This window comes from Pipistrellus kuhlii, unplaced genomic scaffold (assembly GCF_014108245.1).
Source record: "Pipistrellus kuhlii isolate mPipKuh1 unplaced genomic scaffold, mPipKuh1.p scaffold_m20_p_9, whole genome shotgun sequence".
Taxonomy (NCBI): Eukaryota; Metazoa; Chordata; class Mammalia; order Chiroptera; family Vespertilionidae; genus Pipistrellus; species Pipistrellus kuhlii.
The window spans coordinates 135,470-149,100 of NW_023425595.1; the positions used below are offsets into that span (position 1 = coordinate 135,470).

General features: G+C 62.3%; 2 protein-coding genes across 4 annotated transcripts in view; both read right to left on the bottom strand.

The window, feature by feature from the left end:
• The window catches only part of TMEM132A (transmembrane protein 132A), a 43,983-nt gene extending 43,372 nt beyond the window's left edge, over positions 1 to 611 (bottom strand). Inside the window, exons 1-2 of one of the 2 annotated variants that reach the window (XM_036428479.2) lie at positions 578 to 598; positions 386 to 539 (exon numbers count right to left, since the gene is read on the bottom strand). In XM_036428479.2, the coding sequence (XP_036284372.1) occupies positions 386 to 470 (85 nt within the window). In that variant the 5' untranslated portion in view covers positions 471 to 539; positions 578 to 598. Of the gene's footprint in view, positions 1 to 385 lie in introns of both variants that reach the window. The other variant, XM_045577981.1, reaches the window with a different exon arrangement.
• A 2,307-nt stretch (positions 612 to 2,918) lies between these two features.
• TMEM109 (transmembrane protein 109) lies at positions 2,919 to 10,775 on the bottom strand. 2 transcript variants are annotated; one of them, XM_036428496.1, is made up of 4 exons: positions 10,630 to 10,775; positions 4,500 to 4,740; positions 3,765 to 3,867; positions 2,919 to 3,311 (listed from the first exon to the last, which is right to left on the bottom strand). In XM_036428496.1, the coding sequence occupies exons 2-4, from the start codon at positions 4,731 to 4,733 to the stop codon at positions 2,920 to 2,922; spliced, it is 729 nt and encodes a 242-aa protein (XP_036284389.1). In that variant the 5' UTR covers positions 4,734 to 4,740; positions 10,630 to 10,775; the 3' UTR covers position 2,919. The 2 variants fall into 2 exon arrangements, with proteins under 2 accessions (XP_036284389.1, XP_036284388.1); XM_036428495.1 differs by lacking the exon at positions 10,630 to 10,775 and adding an exon at positions 10,166 to 10,203.
• Positions 10,776 to 13,631: the final 2,856 nt, after the last annotated feature.

Genomic DNA, 13,631 nt, shown 5'->3' on the forward strand with positions numbered 1-13,631 from the left:
GGGCAGGGAGAGCGGCTGCCTACCCACCTCCGAGGTCCCTGCAGAGGGGCAGCTCCCCGCCCCGGGGCGGGCTGATGTAGGGGGACAGGCTAGCAGCCACCGGGGTGCAGCTCGGAGGCAGAGCAGGGAGCCGGCGCCGGGCCGGGGCAGCCGGGGCAGAGCCGGGCTGGAGGGAGGCTGTGGGGTGTGGCCTGCCCGCTGTGCTGGTCGGATAGGGGTGGCGGGTGGTGCGGGTGAAGGCAGCCACGGGGCGGGTCCCCGGGGTGAGGGCTCCCCAGCGCCCCGGCGCCCTGGGCTCAGTCCGGGCACCGCAGGCTCCCGGCGCCCGGGCATCCCGGGAGCTCGGGCTCGGCCCGGGCCGGCCGCCCCCCACCCCTCCGCTGACCTCTCACGACGCGCAGGGCGAGGGCCGCCAGGAGGCAGAGCGCGGGGGCGCGGGGTCCCCGGGGGGCCGCCGCGCGCCCCTCCATCCGGGCGCGTCCTCCGCAGAAGGCGGGCCTAGGCGGGCGGTCCAGGCCGCGGGCCGCCCGGCATCTCCGCGCCCGCGGATCCGATCCCGATCCCGATCCCGATCCCGACCCCGACCCCGACCCCGGCCCCGCGCGGAGTCCCGGCCGCACAGCCCGGCCGCGGCGGCAGCTCCAGACAATGGAGCGGAGCGCGCGGAGCGGAGGGGCCGTGGGCGGGAGCGCGGGGCACGCGGGCTGTCCCTCCGCCCGCCCGCCCGCCGGGTCCTAGTGCCCTCCGCGTCCCGGCGCCAAGCGGGAACCGAGGCCCGGTTCTGGAGGCGGCCGCAGGGCCAGACCCGCCGCTGCCCAGAGGGGCAGGACGCCGTGCGCTCGGTCTCAGATGCTCCAGACTGAAGAGGCGGCCACTCCCTCGGCCTCCCCTCCCCCTTTACACGCAGCTCCCCTGGAAAGGCGTGTGACCCTGGAATCCAACCAGAATCCAAGGACAAGGGGGGACCCTGCAGCACCGGGTGAAAAAGGGAGAAAGGGGTCCACAGGGCCGGTGACAAGCACGTGGCCCGCCCTGACCGAGGCCCGGGCCCCTGCCCGGAAGGGAGGACTCAGGTGGGAAGGGAGGACTCCAGCACAGGCAGCTGGTTTCACGCCCAGCCCCATTCCTGGGACAGGCCCGTGGGCGTGGGAAGTGTGAGGACTTGTCTCTGCTCCCCGAGAAGGTTCTTGCCTCCCAGGTCCCGGCAGCCTCCGGGCCAGGCAGCCTGCTAGGCCGCTGGGAGGGTCCAGAGCGGACACTAACAGGTCTCCAGGGAAGCTAACAAAAGAACCCGCCCCGGCCCTCCACCAGCAGCCCAGCCTGCGGGCTGGGTCAGGAACCCCAGGGCAGGACTCCCTCTGTGGGCAAGGAGGAGGCGCTAGTCTCCTGGCTTAGGGCCAGCCTTTGACCCCTGCATGATGGGGGGGGGGGGAGGCGTGGGGTGCAGTCAGCTCCTAGAAGGCTAATAACAGGGCAGGCCTCCCTCATTCCTCAGCTCCTGGAGGGAAGGGTACCTGGTACCAGTCTTCCTTCCTTCCCTTCCCACCAGCCTGGCTCGGCTCTGGGGGACAGGTGGGCTAGAGGTGAACTCTGCGGAGTGACGTACGCAGCACAGACAATGGAACAGCGTGCACTTTATTTAACACCACCAGGCGCTGGTAAAACACATCACGCCAGCTGTGACTCCGCATCAACCTTGACAGTGAGAACTGGGCACTAGTCACTCTCCACCTCACGTCACATGCCGGCGGGCAGAGGGTGCCGGCCCACTGGAGCCTCCAGGGGAGGAGCGCCGGGTGCAGAGGGCTCTGCAGACTCCCCCTGCTCCCCGCAGAGCATGTGAAGGGAAGAGGGTGCCATCTCGGTGTGTCTGCTCCGTGACACCCCCCAGGCCATGGGGGTGGCCTGGTCAGCAGCTCCTCGGCGGAGGGAGTGGAGAGATGGAGGCCGCCTGCAGCTCCGCAGACAGGATGAGTCCTTCGTCCTCGGTCCCTGAACCCCCACGGGACCAAGCCACTGCTGGGCCTGCTCTCAAGCACCCTCTGGAGCAGCCAGCCTCTGCTTCAGCTGAAGGGAAATCACGACACAAAGCAGCCATAGCACACTTTCCTACACACAGTAGGACAGCCGGCAAGCTCAGGGCCCCGGGCACACACAGGGCCCCGGGCACGCACAGGGCCCACGGCACGCACAGGGCCCAGGGCACGCACAGGGCCCCGGGCACGCACAGGGCCCACACGCACAGGGCCCCGGGCACGCACAGGGCCCACACGCACAGGGCCCCGGGCACGCACAGGGCCCACACGCACAGGGCCCCGGGCACGCACAGAGCCCCGGGCACGCACAGGGCCCAGGGCACGCACAGGGCCCCGGGCACGCACAGGGCCCAGGGCACACACAGGGCCCAGGGCACGCACAGGGCAGCAGGTGAGCGCAGGGCTCGGGTTAAGGCACTTGTAACAGACTCAATGTCCCTCCTGCTCGCAGCCCTGCAGGGCAATGTCCCCCTCCCTTCCCCTCAGGTCCCCGCCAGCCCTGCTCTCCCACCCGGGCAGGAAGGGAAGGAGCGGGCCTGGAGGGACAGTGGTTGGGTTGGAGCACAGGGCAGGGAGGGGACACAGGGAGGGAGCTGGGACTCGGCAAAGGCGAAAAGGACAGGAGAGCAGCAGCAGGAAGGCGGTGGCCGCAGGGTCGCAGGCCGATGGCAGTGATGCTCAGAGAGCAGAGGCATGAGCTGGGGGCAGAGAAAGGGGGGTCCAAGGACGAGCAGGGACAGGTCTCCTGCCCTCTCAGCTGGGGGGCTGGGGCAGAGTCCTAAGGGTCCAGAGGGGGCAAGCGAGGGGCAGGGCTGGAAGGAGGGCCAGCGCCCCGGAAGCAGCTCAGGTCTTTGGTTCGGAGACGACGGAGGTGCGGGCGGCCTCACTCCTCGTCCAGGCCCCGGGCGCCCTTGGCCGCACGCCTCTGCCGCCAGCGCATCTCCTCCACCTGGCGCTCCAGCGCTCGGACCTTGGCCTCCAGCTGCACCCCCGAGGCCCGGCTGCCCGTGAGCCGGCTCAGCAGAGCATAGAGGGTCAGCAAGCCCAGGAGGAGCAAGGCCCGGGTGGAAGGGTCGGGCACCGAGCGCACCAGGGCCACGAAGCCGACCAGGAAGAAGACGAGCTTCAGGCCCCACAGGATGCGGCCCAGCAAGGCCAGGACCAGGCCGAGCAGCAGGGACAGCAGCCAGTAGGCGACCAGGGCCCCCGCGCCCCACAGCAGGAAGGTCTGCACCTGCCCGGGGCTCAGCTGCAGGACCTGGGTGAGGTGGTCTCCTGCGGGGGAAGAGTCAGAATCAGCCAGTCTGCAGAGGTGATGGGCCAGCGGGGGTGGGGTGGGGAGGTGTCATGGGGTCGTTCAAACCCAACGAGAGGGAGGACTTACACCCCCTGCAAAGGAAAAGAAACCCCCTCCACGGGGTCACACAGCTGTGGGGATGTGAGCCTGGTTAGGTCCCTGCCTTGGCTGAGCCAGTTTCATCTACAAAAGGGAAGTAATTCCTGGCTGTGGGAGCTCCACTCGAGGCTACGGCTGAGCGTGATGCTCCGACGACGCCCGGAGGCTGACTGGCAGGGGCGGCGTTTCTGGCCTGCTATTGAGCTGGCCTCTGGGGAGCCCTAGGAGGGGGCAGGAGGCTGGGGGAAGTTTAGACCCTAGAAAGGCAGACTCCCACAAACAGGAAGTGACGGGCTAAGCCCCAGCCGCCCCACCAACTCCCTGCCACTCACCATCCAGCCCCAAGGCGTTCAGCAGCTGGGCGGCAATGCCCGACAGAGCGAAGAAGCCCACGGAGATGCAGGAGGAGACGGCCCCCAGCACCTGGGACGTGGTCTGCAGGGAGATGCACCCGTGACAGTGAGGCTCCTCGCCAAGCCTCCAGCCAGGCCCAGCCAGCCCACAGGACCGGCTCCCCCACTTCTCAGCCAGCGCTGGCCCGCCCAGGCCTCCGAGGGCCCCGCCCCAGCCCCCGCCAGTGCACGGGCACGGACAGCACGGACAGCAGGCCGCTCCTCCTTCCTGGGCAGAACCCAGGACACCTGGGCCCTAACGCAGAGGACCTGCTGGCACACGTGCGGGTGGCAGTGGGTGTATGTGGGTGGGAATCACCAGATCCCATTAGGTGGGGGAGAGAGCCCCGCCCCCACCTCTATAGGCAAAGAAATGGGGCAGGGCTGGCTATTAGGTCACATTAGGTCACATGCAGACAAAGCCTGACTCTCCAGGAGCCAGTGACGTGGTTTGTACAGATGGCTCCTTCCCCAGCCTTTCTGGCCAGGGCAGGAGTTGGGGGGGAGGGGGGAATTCAGGGCCTGCAGGTGGAATTCAACCAATGGGAGCGCGAGAGGCAGGTGTGCCTGCTTCATCGTGTGGAACTGGGGGCCGCCGGGGGTTGTGACACAGAGGATGAAGCCTCCTCCTCTATCCTCCTCAGTGTGCGGTCCCAGCAGGCACCACGCCCTCACCTCCGAGACCAGGTGCATGGTCTCCGGCCCGATCCAGTCATCCAGGGTCCCCCGCACAGACCGGCCCATCTGGCTCAGGAAGTCAGCAGGCACCTCCCTCTTCTGCCTGCTGGGCGGCACGAAGTCTCGGGAGGGCTCGGACGATGCTGAGTGGAGGAGGAGGGCCACGAGGACCAGCAGGACGACTTGGGACAGATGGCTGCGCGATGGCCACATGCTGCCTGAACCGGCCATGACTGGTCTGCAGGGAGAGAGGCACAGGGTGAGCAGGGAAACGCGATGCCTCCGCCACGGCTCCCCTCTATCCGCCGTCAGGGAAGAAGGCGGACCGGCACTTCCCGCTCCAGCTGGGCACAGCCGCTGACTCCTGGGCTCCTCTCTTATACTTCACCCGCATGCCAGCCAGCCAGGAGCACTGCTCAGCGCCTCAGCGGGCGAGAGCAGTCTAACCCTCACTCCCGCTCTAAGCACCGAAAGCCTGTCTGTGTCTTAGGTGCTTTGGGCGTAAGAAATAATAAGTCCATGCCAAAACCACTTTGGTTCAGTGGTGGAGCGTCGGTCTGCAGACTGGAAGGTCCCAGGTTCGATTCCGGTCAAGGGCATGTACATTGGTTGTGGGCACATCCCCGGTGGGGGTGTGCAAGAGGCAGCTGGTCAATGTTTCTCTCTCATTGACGTTTCTGGCTCTCTATCCCTCTCTCCTCCTCTCTGTAAAAAATCAATAAAATATATTAAAAAAAAAAAAAAAGAAATAATAAGTCCATAAGGCTTGGTTCCCAAGGAGATTATAATCTGTTTAAGATAAAGCTAATAAAATTTTCTTAAAAACTTAAAAATGGCGCCCAAATGGGATTGTCCGAGTAAAACGTCATCCGGAAGGCGCCGGCCACTGCTCCAGCAGGAACATGGCAGTGCCGGGCTGGTGCAGGAAGACGGGAGGGCGCGCCAGCCCCGTCCCTGCGGAGCAGAGGCGGACGGAGCCTAAGCCTCCGCTCTCAGGCACAGGCGCACGGGGTGCAGGCCGCAGCGGATTCCGATGCGCCTGCTCCGGGTCCGGGAGCTTCGCCAGGGCTGGTGCTGCGCCCCACACCCAGGGAGCAGGCGCATCGGAATCCGCTGCGGCCTGCACCCCGTGCGCCTGGAGGTGCCGAGGTTTGGGGGGCTCCACTGTGTGAGGCGAGACCCACATTCTCAGAAGGCCCTCTGCTCCCTGCCACCAATGGAGGCAAAAGTTGAGAGCACCACCTTTAAGAAAGGATATTCTTCTTTCTTTTCTTTTCTTTTTTTTTTTTAAATATATTTTATTGTCTTCTTAATGAGAGGAAGGGAGAGGGATAGAAAGCTAGAAACACCGATGAGAGAAAAACACCGATCAGCTGCCTCCTGCACACTCCCCACTGGGGATGTGCCCACAGCCAAGGTACATGCCCTTGGCCGGAATTGAACCTGGGACCTTTCAGGCTGATGCTCTATCCACTGAGCCAAACAGATTTTGGGGAAGGATATTATTCTTAATAAAAAGCTGCCCTTGCCGAAACCCGTTTGGCTCAGTGGATAGAGTGTCAGCCTACGGACTGACGGATCCCAGGTTTGATTCCAGTCAAGGGGCATGTACCTTGGTTGCGAGCACATCCTCAGTGGGGGGTGTTCGGGAGGCAGCTGATCTGTGTTTCTCTCTCATCGATGTTTCTGACTCTCTATCCCTCTCCCTTCCTCTCTGTAAAAAATCAATTATATATATATTTTGTTTGTTTGTTTCTTTGTTTGTTTGTTTTTAAAGCTGCCCTCGCCGGTGTGGCTCAGTGGATAGAGTGCCGGCCTACGGACTGAAGGGTCCTGGTTTCAATTCCAGTCAGGGCACAAGCCTGGCTTTCTGGCTCAATCCCCAATAGGGGGCATGCAGGAGGCAGCCGATCCATGATTCTCTCTCATCATTGATGTTTCTCTCTCTCTCCCTCAGCCTTCCTCCCTGAAATCAATAGAAGAACCAGGACTTGAACCCAGGTGCATTGGACAGCAGACCCCGTGCACACAGCTCAGGGCTCACGGCCGCCAATGTGCGTTTCCGAGGTGGCATGGAAGCCGCACAGATTATCCAGAAGCGAAAAGTAGGCACCTATCAATGACTTAGCGGTGACAATTCACTCCACCCCTTCGGGTTCTGTGCTCGATGTCGTGGTCGTGTTCCGTGATGCGACAGGCAAGTCAGGACCCAGCCGGCGCTGACTCAGTGAAGCGGGGAGGATCAGCCAAGAACCGTTTTCAGTACCAACAGCTCAGGGCCTCCGTGTTCCAGAGACGTCAATCAGCCCTTCCAGGCCCCGCCCCCAGATGAACCTGCCGCTCCAGGGCATCCCCGGACTCAGAGGCTAAGCCGGGGAGGGAGGAACAGCGGGGCCTGAAGTTCCCCCTACCAGGGCAGGCCCAGAGCTGGCCAGAAACCAGAGCCCTCAGGATGGAGGAGAGGGGAGAGGGTGTTCCCTGTCTTGCTTTGTGGGAAAGAGAAGGGTTTAAGAAAGGGTTATCTTTTAAAATATCGAATTCGGGCACTTCCTGGCCCTGGAACAGCTGCTGGAGTCTCCCCTGAGGCCTGTGGGACCAAGCAGGGCCGAGCAGCAGGCAATTCCCGAGGGACCACCCAGGCTGGAACGCCTTCTACTCTTCTTGGCACAAATCAAGCAGCAGATGGCTCCTGCCAGCCCGGGTCCGAGGCGAGGGAAGCCGGGCTTCTGGGCCCTCTGGGTCACAGGCGCCCGGGACTGACAGGGCAGGCAGGCCTGCTCTCTCGGTGCGATCCTATGTCCAAGGAACTCCCCCAGCAGGAGTCACATGTCACCTCCTCCATCCTAAGTCAGCATGACATGAGCTGCTCCCCCCACGCAGCCTGCTGAGGTCTGCACTGGCCTCCACTGTGAGGCGGCCACCTGATCCAGCTGGGGGAGCCGGGGACCCTTAAATCAGCCTCCGCAGCGAGGCCGTGGCCCTGCGGCTGGCCTCCGGGGGCGCTGGGAGCCTGAATGGCATTCTGGAGGTGTCCTGAGCAGAGAACAGTGCAGGCGGCTGGCGGCTGCGTCTCCCCTGTTTTCTTTTTCTTTTAATATATATTTTATTGTTTTTTTACAGAGAAGAAGGAAGAAGGATAGAGAGTCAGAAACATCGATAAGAGAGAAACATCGATCAGCTGCCTCCTGCATACCCCTTTCTGGGGATGTGCCCGCAACCAAGGTACATGCCCTTGACCGGAATCAAACCCGGGATCCTTCAGTCCGCAGACCAACGCTCTGTCCACTGAACCAAACTGGTCAGGGCCTCCTCTGTTTTCTTGAACAGGAATCTCTGTTCTTCCGAGTGAGTCCCAGCCAGCAAGAGCCTGACCCCTCGCCGCTCTGCCGCACACTTTCTCACTAAGGAGCCGGGGAGGTCACAGCAGGAGCAGCCTCGGCGCCGAGGGGAAGCATGCCTGCCGGCTTCACCTCCCGCGGCTGATTCACCCCCTGCAGCGGTGGCCTCTCGCAGCCATTGTCACAGCTGTGTGTGTGGCTCTACTGTGTGTGTCGCTTTATGGTTCACACGGTGCTTGCTGTCCCACCTCTTCACTCAGCGCTTAAAGCTGTGTTACGAGGTATTGCGATCTCCGCATCTTACCCAGAACACTATGGCTCAGAGAGGTCAGGCCACTTGCTCACGTCCACAAAGCAGGACTGGGACTTGATCCAGAACCCAAAACCTACATCTTGCCCTTTCACTCATTCCACACCCTCTCTCGGCACCCGTGAGACCTGGTCCCTACCCTCGAGGCACTGAACGTTCTCCCCAATATCAACAAGCCCCAAGTGAGTGGACACCCAGACCCCAGGACAAGGCCACCCACAGGGGCCTGCTTGCTGGGCTCACAGGTCCTGGTGTGTATACAAGCAAGGGATGAGGACAGCAGAAACCGGGGACCAGACCTGCCCTGCCGCTCAAGCCGAGGCACTCTGGCTCGGGCAGGGCTGGGGGGGGGGCACTCTGGCTTGGGCAGGGCCAGGGGGGGGCACCCTGGCTCGGGCAGGGCGTGGGGGGGCGCTCTGGCTCGAGCAGGCCGGGGGGGGGGCACTCTGGCTTGGGCAGGGCCAGGGGGGGGCACTCTGGCTCGGGCAGGGCGGGGGGGGGCGCTCTGGCTCGGGCAGGGCCGGGGGGGGGGCGCTCTGGCTCGGGCAGGGCCGGGGGGGGGCGCTCTGGCTCGGGCAGGGCCGGGGGGGGGGGCACTCTGGCTCGGGCAGGGCCGGGGGGGCGCTCTGGCTCGGGCAAGGCCTGGAGGGGGGGGCGCTCTGGCTCGGGCAGGGCCGGGGGGGGGCACTCTGGCTCAGGCAGGGCTGGGGGGGGGGCACTCTGGCTCGGGCAGGGCTGGGGGGGGGGCACTCTGGCTCGGGCAGGGCCTGGGGGGGCACTCTGGCTCGGGCAGGGCCGGGGGGCGGGGGGGGGGGGCACTCTGGCTCGGGCAGGGCCGGGGGGGGGGGCGCTCTGGCTCGGGCAGGGCCAGGGGGGCGCTCTGGCTCGGGCAGGGCCGGGGGGGCGCTCTGGCTCGGGCAGGGCCGGGGGGGCACTCTGGCTCGGGCAGAGCCGGGGGAGCCCCCGGAGGGGAACGGCTTCCTCTAGCCGTGGCAGCGGGAAGCTCAGTGTGAGGTGTGGCTTGCTGAGTGGCGGGCTTCCTCTGCTGGCATACTTTCCCGCTATGAATCACCACGGGCAGGAGGGCGGCCGACTTGGTGCCTCTTTGGGCCCCGACTTCCTCATCCTAGGGAAGCACTGATTCTCAGCTCTGTTCGCCCGTCAGCGTGGCCGGTGGACCCTGTCACAGCAAGGGGGTCTGTCCCCGGGGCCGACTCTCTCTGGCTCTCCCCGAGAGGGATCCAACGTGTGTTTTCAGAGCTCCTCGGAACTTCTGATGCAGAACCACGGCAGGTGAGGCAAAAGTGTACTCCAGGCAAAGCCCTGAACGCGTACCTCCATTTTGGTCCCAGGCTCAATTCTACCGCTAACTGGAAGCTGCTAGCTCCTGCCTGTGACTTTACTGAGGCCCAGTCTCCTCCAATGGACAACGGGGGTAAGCTGGCCTGGCTCTGCTAGAACCCGGCGCACTGCACGCACCGAGAGAGACGGCAGGTGCAGCACAAAAAGACAAGAAATAGGAAAAAGAACACAAAGGGATGTGCAGTGCCCAAACCCTGTGGGTGGCCTTATACTGACCACTGCACTGCCTTCCCGGACTCCACGCCTGCCTCCCCTTTAGGCTCTGAGCACCCCCTGGTCCAGACCCCACAACTAACTTTTCCCGGACTCCCCAGTGCCCGGCACAGCATGGCTCATCCGAGCTTGTTGGGACTGTTAGAAGCTGGCCAGAAGCTGGGAGGGTGCCGTGAGGGCAGCCACGGGAGCCATGCAGACAGGTGGGGGGTGGGGGATGCTTATTTTAAAGTTGATCCAAACAGGCAGCGACTGCCCAAGGACAGCCGGTGTGGAAAGGAGGCTCCCAGACGGAGGGGAATGAAGTCAGCGTCCCAGCAGGTGGGGGCAGCCCCGCCAACCCCGATGACAGCTGCTTCCCAGCCCCTGTTGGGGGGCAGGGCGACAGGCAAAGGGGCAGCTTCTCAGCCCAACAGAGCCCTCCGCAGGGCCCAGCCTACCCGAGACAGGGTGTCAGCGGCATGTGCTATTTCCAACAGCGTGTCCCCTGCCAAGCCCTTGCTGGGTGGCGTCTCTGGCAAGGGACCCGGCACGGACCATGGGTTCAGGGTACCCCAAAGGGCTCGGAGCGAGGCCGCCCGAGGCTGGGCGGGGGGGGCAGGAGGCAGGGGTCTGGGGCGAGGCGCTCGGCACTGGCCTTGTCCCCCAGCCTGACCGCTCCTCGCCTTGGCCGATCTCCTAGCAGCCTCGGAACCCTTGGCTCCCAGGAAACGCGTGCCTCCCGTTGCCTAGTAACGACGCCCCCTGTTGCATAGCAACAAGGATCCGGGTCCCCAGTCGGACCCTTCCCCAGTCTAGCTCGCCCAGCCTCGCGGCTCCGCCCCGGCCCCGCCTGCGTGGCCGCCGCCTCCCTGGCCCTGCCGGCCGGCCGGCCCCCGAGCCCCGGTTTCAGCTCACACTCACCCGCCTCCGGCCAAGGCTGCCCTTCACGTGCGACTTGGCTAAACGCGCCACCGAACCCGCGCCTCGATCCCCGGGCGTTGGTTTATCGTCTGCGCACGCGCGAGGCGGACGCGCCCGGGCCCCGCCGCTCCCGCCCGCCCCGCTGTGCGCATGCGCCCCCCGCCCGGCGTTGTTTTCCCCGAGCTTTTCCCACCGGAGCGCCGCGGGGTGGGCGGCTGGAGCTGGGAGCGGAAGTGTGGCGGGAAAGGGGAAAGGCGTGACCCCATCTGGGCTGCAGGGTGGGTAACTGCATCTCTGAGCTCGGGGTCCGACCACCCCCCGCCCGCCAGCGCGCCGGCATTTGGAGCGATGTGGTGCCTGAGCCGCGCGGTGCCTGCTGGGCCACGTTCTGAGGAAGGGGCGCTCCGGAGCCCTTGGTGTTTTGAGGACCTTTTCTCGCTAAGAAGGCGCAGAGGGAAGAGGGTTGGCGCAGTTACAGCCGCCCGGCGCCGGGCAATGCGCCCGTTCCCTCCAGGAGCAGTCCCACGCCCAGGCTGCAGGGGGCGCCCAGCCGTTCCGTTGCAGAGGAGGGGCGCCAACTCTCAGGCCCCCAGCCCTGCTAAACACAGGCAACATGGGGGGAAGATGGGGGGGCGGATTTGGAAGGAGGTGACCCCTTGCCGGTTTCATTCTATGAGACTCAGTTGTTTCCACTTGACTGTAAAAGGACTGCGCAGTAGGTATGGGAATTCAGTGAGGGAACTAAACACTGAGCATCCCAGTTGCCTTAGCCCAGTGGTCAGCAAACTGTGACTCTTGAGCCACATGCGGCTCTTTGGCCCCTTGAGTTTTTAGCAAAGGCCAGCTTAGGAGTACCCGAATTAAGTTACTAACAATGGACCTACCTATATAGTGTAAGTTTAAAAAATGTGGCTCTCAGACCGGTTTGGCTCAGTGGATAGAGCCTCCGCCTGCGGACTGAAAGGTCCTGGGTTCGATTCCGGACAAGGGCGTGTACCTTGGTTGCGGGCACATTCCCAGTGGGGGTGATGCAAGAGGCAGCTGATTGATGATTCTCTCTCATCAATGTTTCTAACTTTCTATCCCTCTCTCTTCCTCTCTGTAAAAAATCAATAAAATATACGGTATATTAAAAAAAAATGTGGCTCTCAAAAGAAATTTCAATCATTGGACTGTTGATACTTAGCTCTGTTGACTGAGTTTGCCGACCACTGCCTTAGCCGGTTTGCCTCTGTGGATAGAGCATTGGCCTGCGCCCCGGGTTCCAGTCTGTCGAGGGCACTTACTTGGGGCCTGTACCTCGGTGGGGGCACGTGCAGGAAGCAACCAATCAGTGTGTTTCTCCGTCTTTCCCTCCCTCTTCCACTCTGAAAATCAATGGGAAAATACCCCCGGGTGAGGATTAAAACAAAACAAAAACAGTAAAGTCACATAAAGTTGATCTCATTTTTAAAAATATTCCAGTTGCCATTTTAATGTGTAGATCTCATTGGCGGCCCTGGGAGAGCTCGCCTTTGATGTTAAAGCATTTCCCCAAGCTCAGCGCTCCCTTCCCCTACCGGACTCAGCCTTCTGATTTCGTCTTCTGCCCTGACCACTGAGTTAACCAGCCTGTCGCCTCATCCAGGTGTTTCTTTCCCTCAGATGTTGGCCGGAGCATCCATCGTGCTCTGGACCCTCAGCCAAGGGTCTCTCTTCCCAACAGACTCTGTGGCATCCTGGGCCTCGCCTTCCAGAAGCCTTTTTAACAATTGCGTCGTTTATTCAAAGCGCTATTTGAATATTAGGTCCTCACCACAACCCTCTGTGTTAGGTCAACCCTTGTTGTCACCGCCCTACTTCACAGACGAGGGCATTAAGGCAGAGACAGTGACTCGGTTTACCAGCTGGTGGAGCTGGGATCGAGCACACACAACCCAACGTCAGAGTCCTCACTCCTGGGCACCATGTCATACTGACCCTTCACTCCTGCAGCATCTGTTCTCCCCGCCCTTGTTTGCGCTGCCCCTCCTTTGGGGTGCCCTCTGTGCTGCCTCTCTTCCAACTGCATCTTGCCTACCTGTCAGCATCAGTCACACCTCTTGGGGGAAGGAGCGACCCCTGTCTGTCCTGCTGCTTGGTCTGGACCCTCACAGCTCACACCACATGTTCTGTACTTGATTTCTGGGAGTCTCACATTTTATAGGTATCCACCAAGGCCCTACACGATCTGAGTTGGAAGGGAAACAGAAGTCAGTAGGGAAGGGGCGGAGGAGCTGATGACTTGCCCAAGATCGCAGAGCAAATTGGGAGTCGAGGCAGGACCTGCGAGGGTTCTCTCTTGGCCGGTGGCTGCTTTCTTCAGCGGGTCATCTAGACGTGTCTCTCAAACCTCTGGATCCCGTGGGGCACACACTGAAAATGCTGACTCTAAGGCACACCTCAGGAATATGCATTTTACCAAGCTGGTTAGGAAATTCTCATGTACACTTAAGAGTTTGCAAGATGGTGGCCCCACGGCCCAGCACGCACGGGTCTCAAAAACGGTGCAAAAAACCCTGGCCTGTTTGGTTCAGTGGATAGAGCGTGGAACTGCGGACTCAAGGGTTCTGAGTTTGATTCAGATCAAGGGCACAAGCCTGGACTGCGGGACCTGTTGGGGGGGGGGGGGGCGTGCTGGAAGCAGCCAATCAATGATTCCTTCTCGTCATTGACGTTTCTATCTCTCTCTTCCTCTCCCTTCCTCTATGAAATCAATAATAATATGGTTTGGGTTTTTAATCAGCTTAACAGTTTAACAATAACCCACAACCGTCGGATTAACTTGGTTTTTTTTTTGTTTTTTTAAATAGGTTGGGAAAATGCATTGGTTTTAAAATTCCCGCTGCATCATGGGAAATGTAGTCCCGGATCTCTCCTCTCACTGCCGCAGGGAGCATTTTACGGAAGGAGCCGAGTTGCTCCCGGAAATAGCCGAGTGTTCCCTGGCGCGCCCTTTCCTGCCCCGTTGCATCCTGGGAAAGG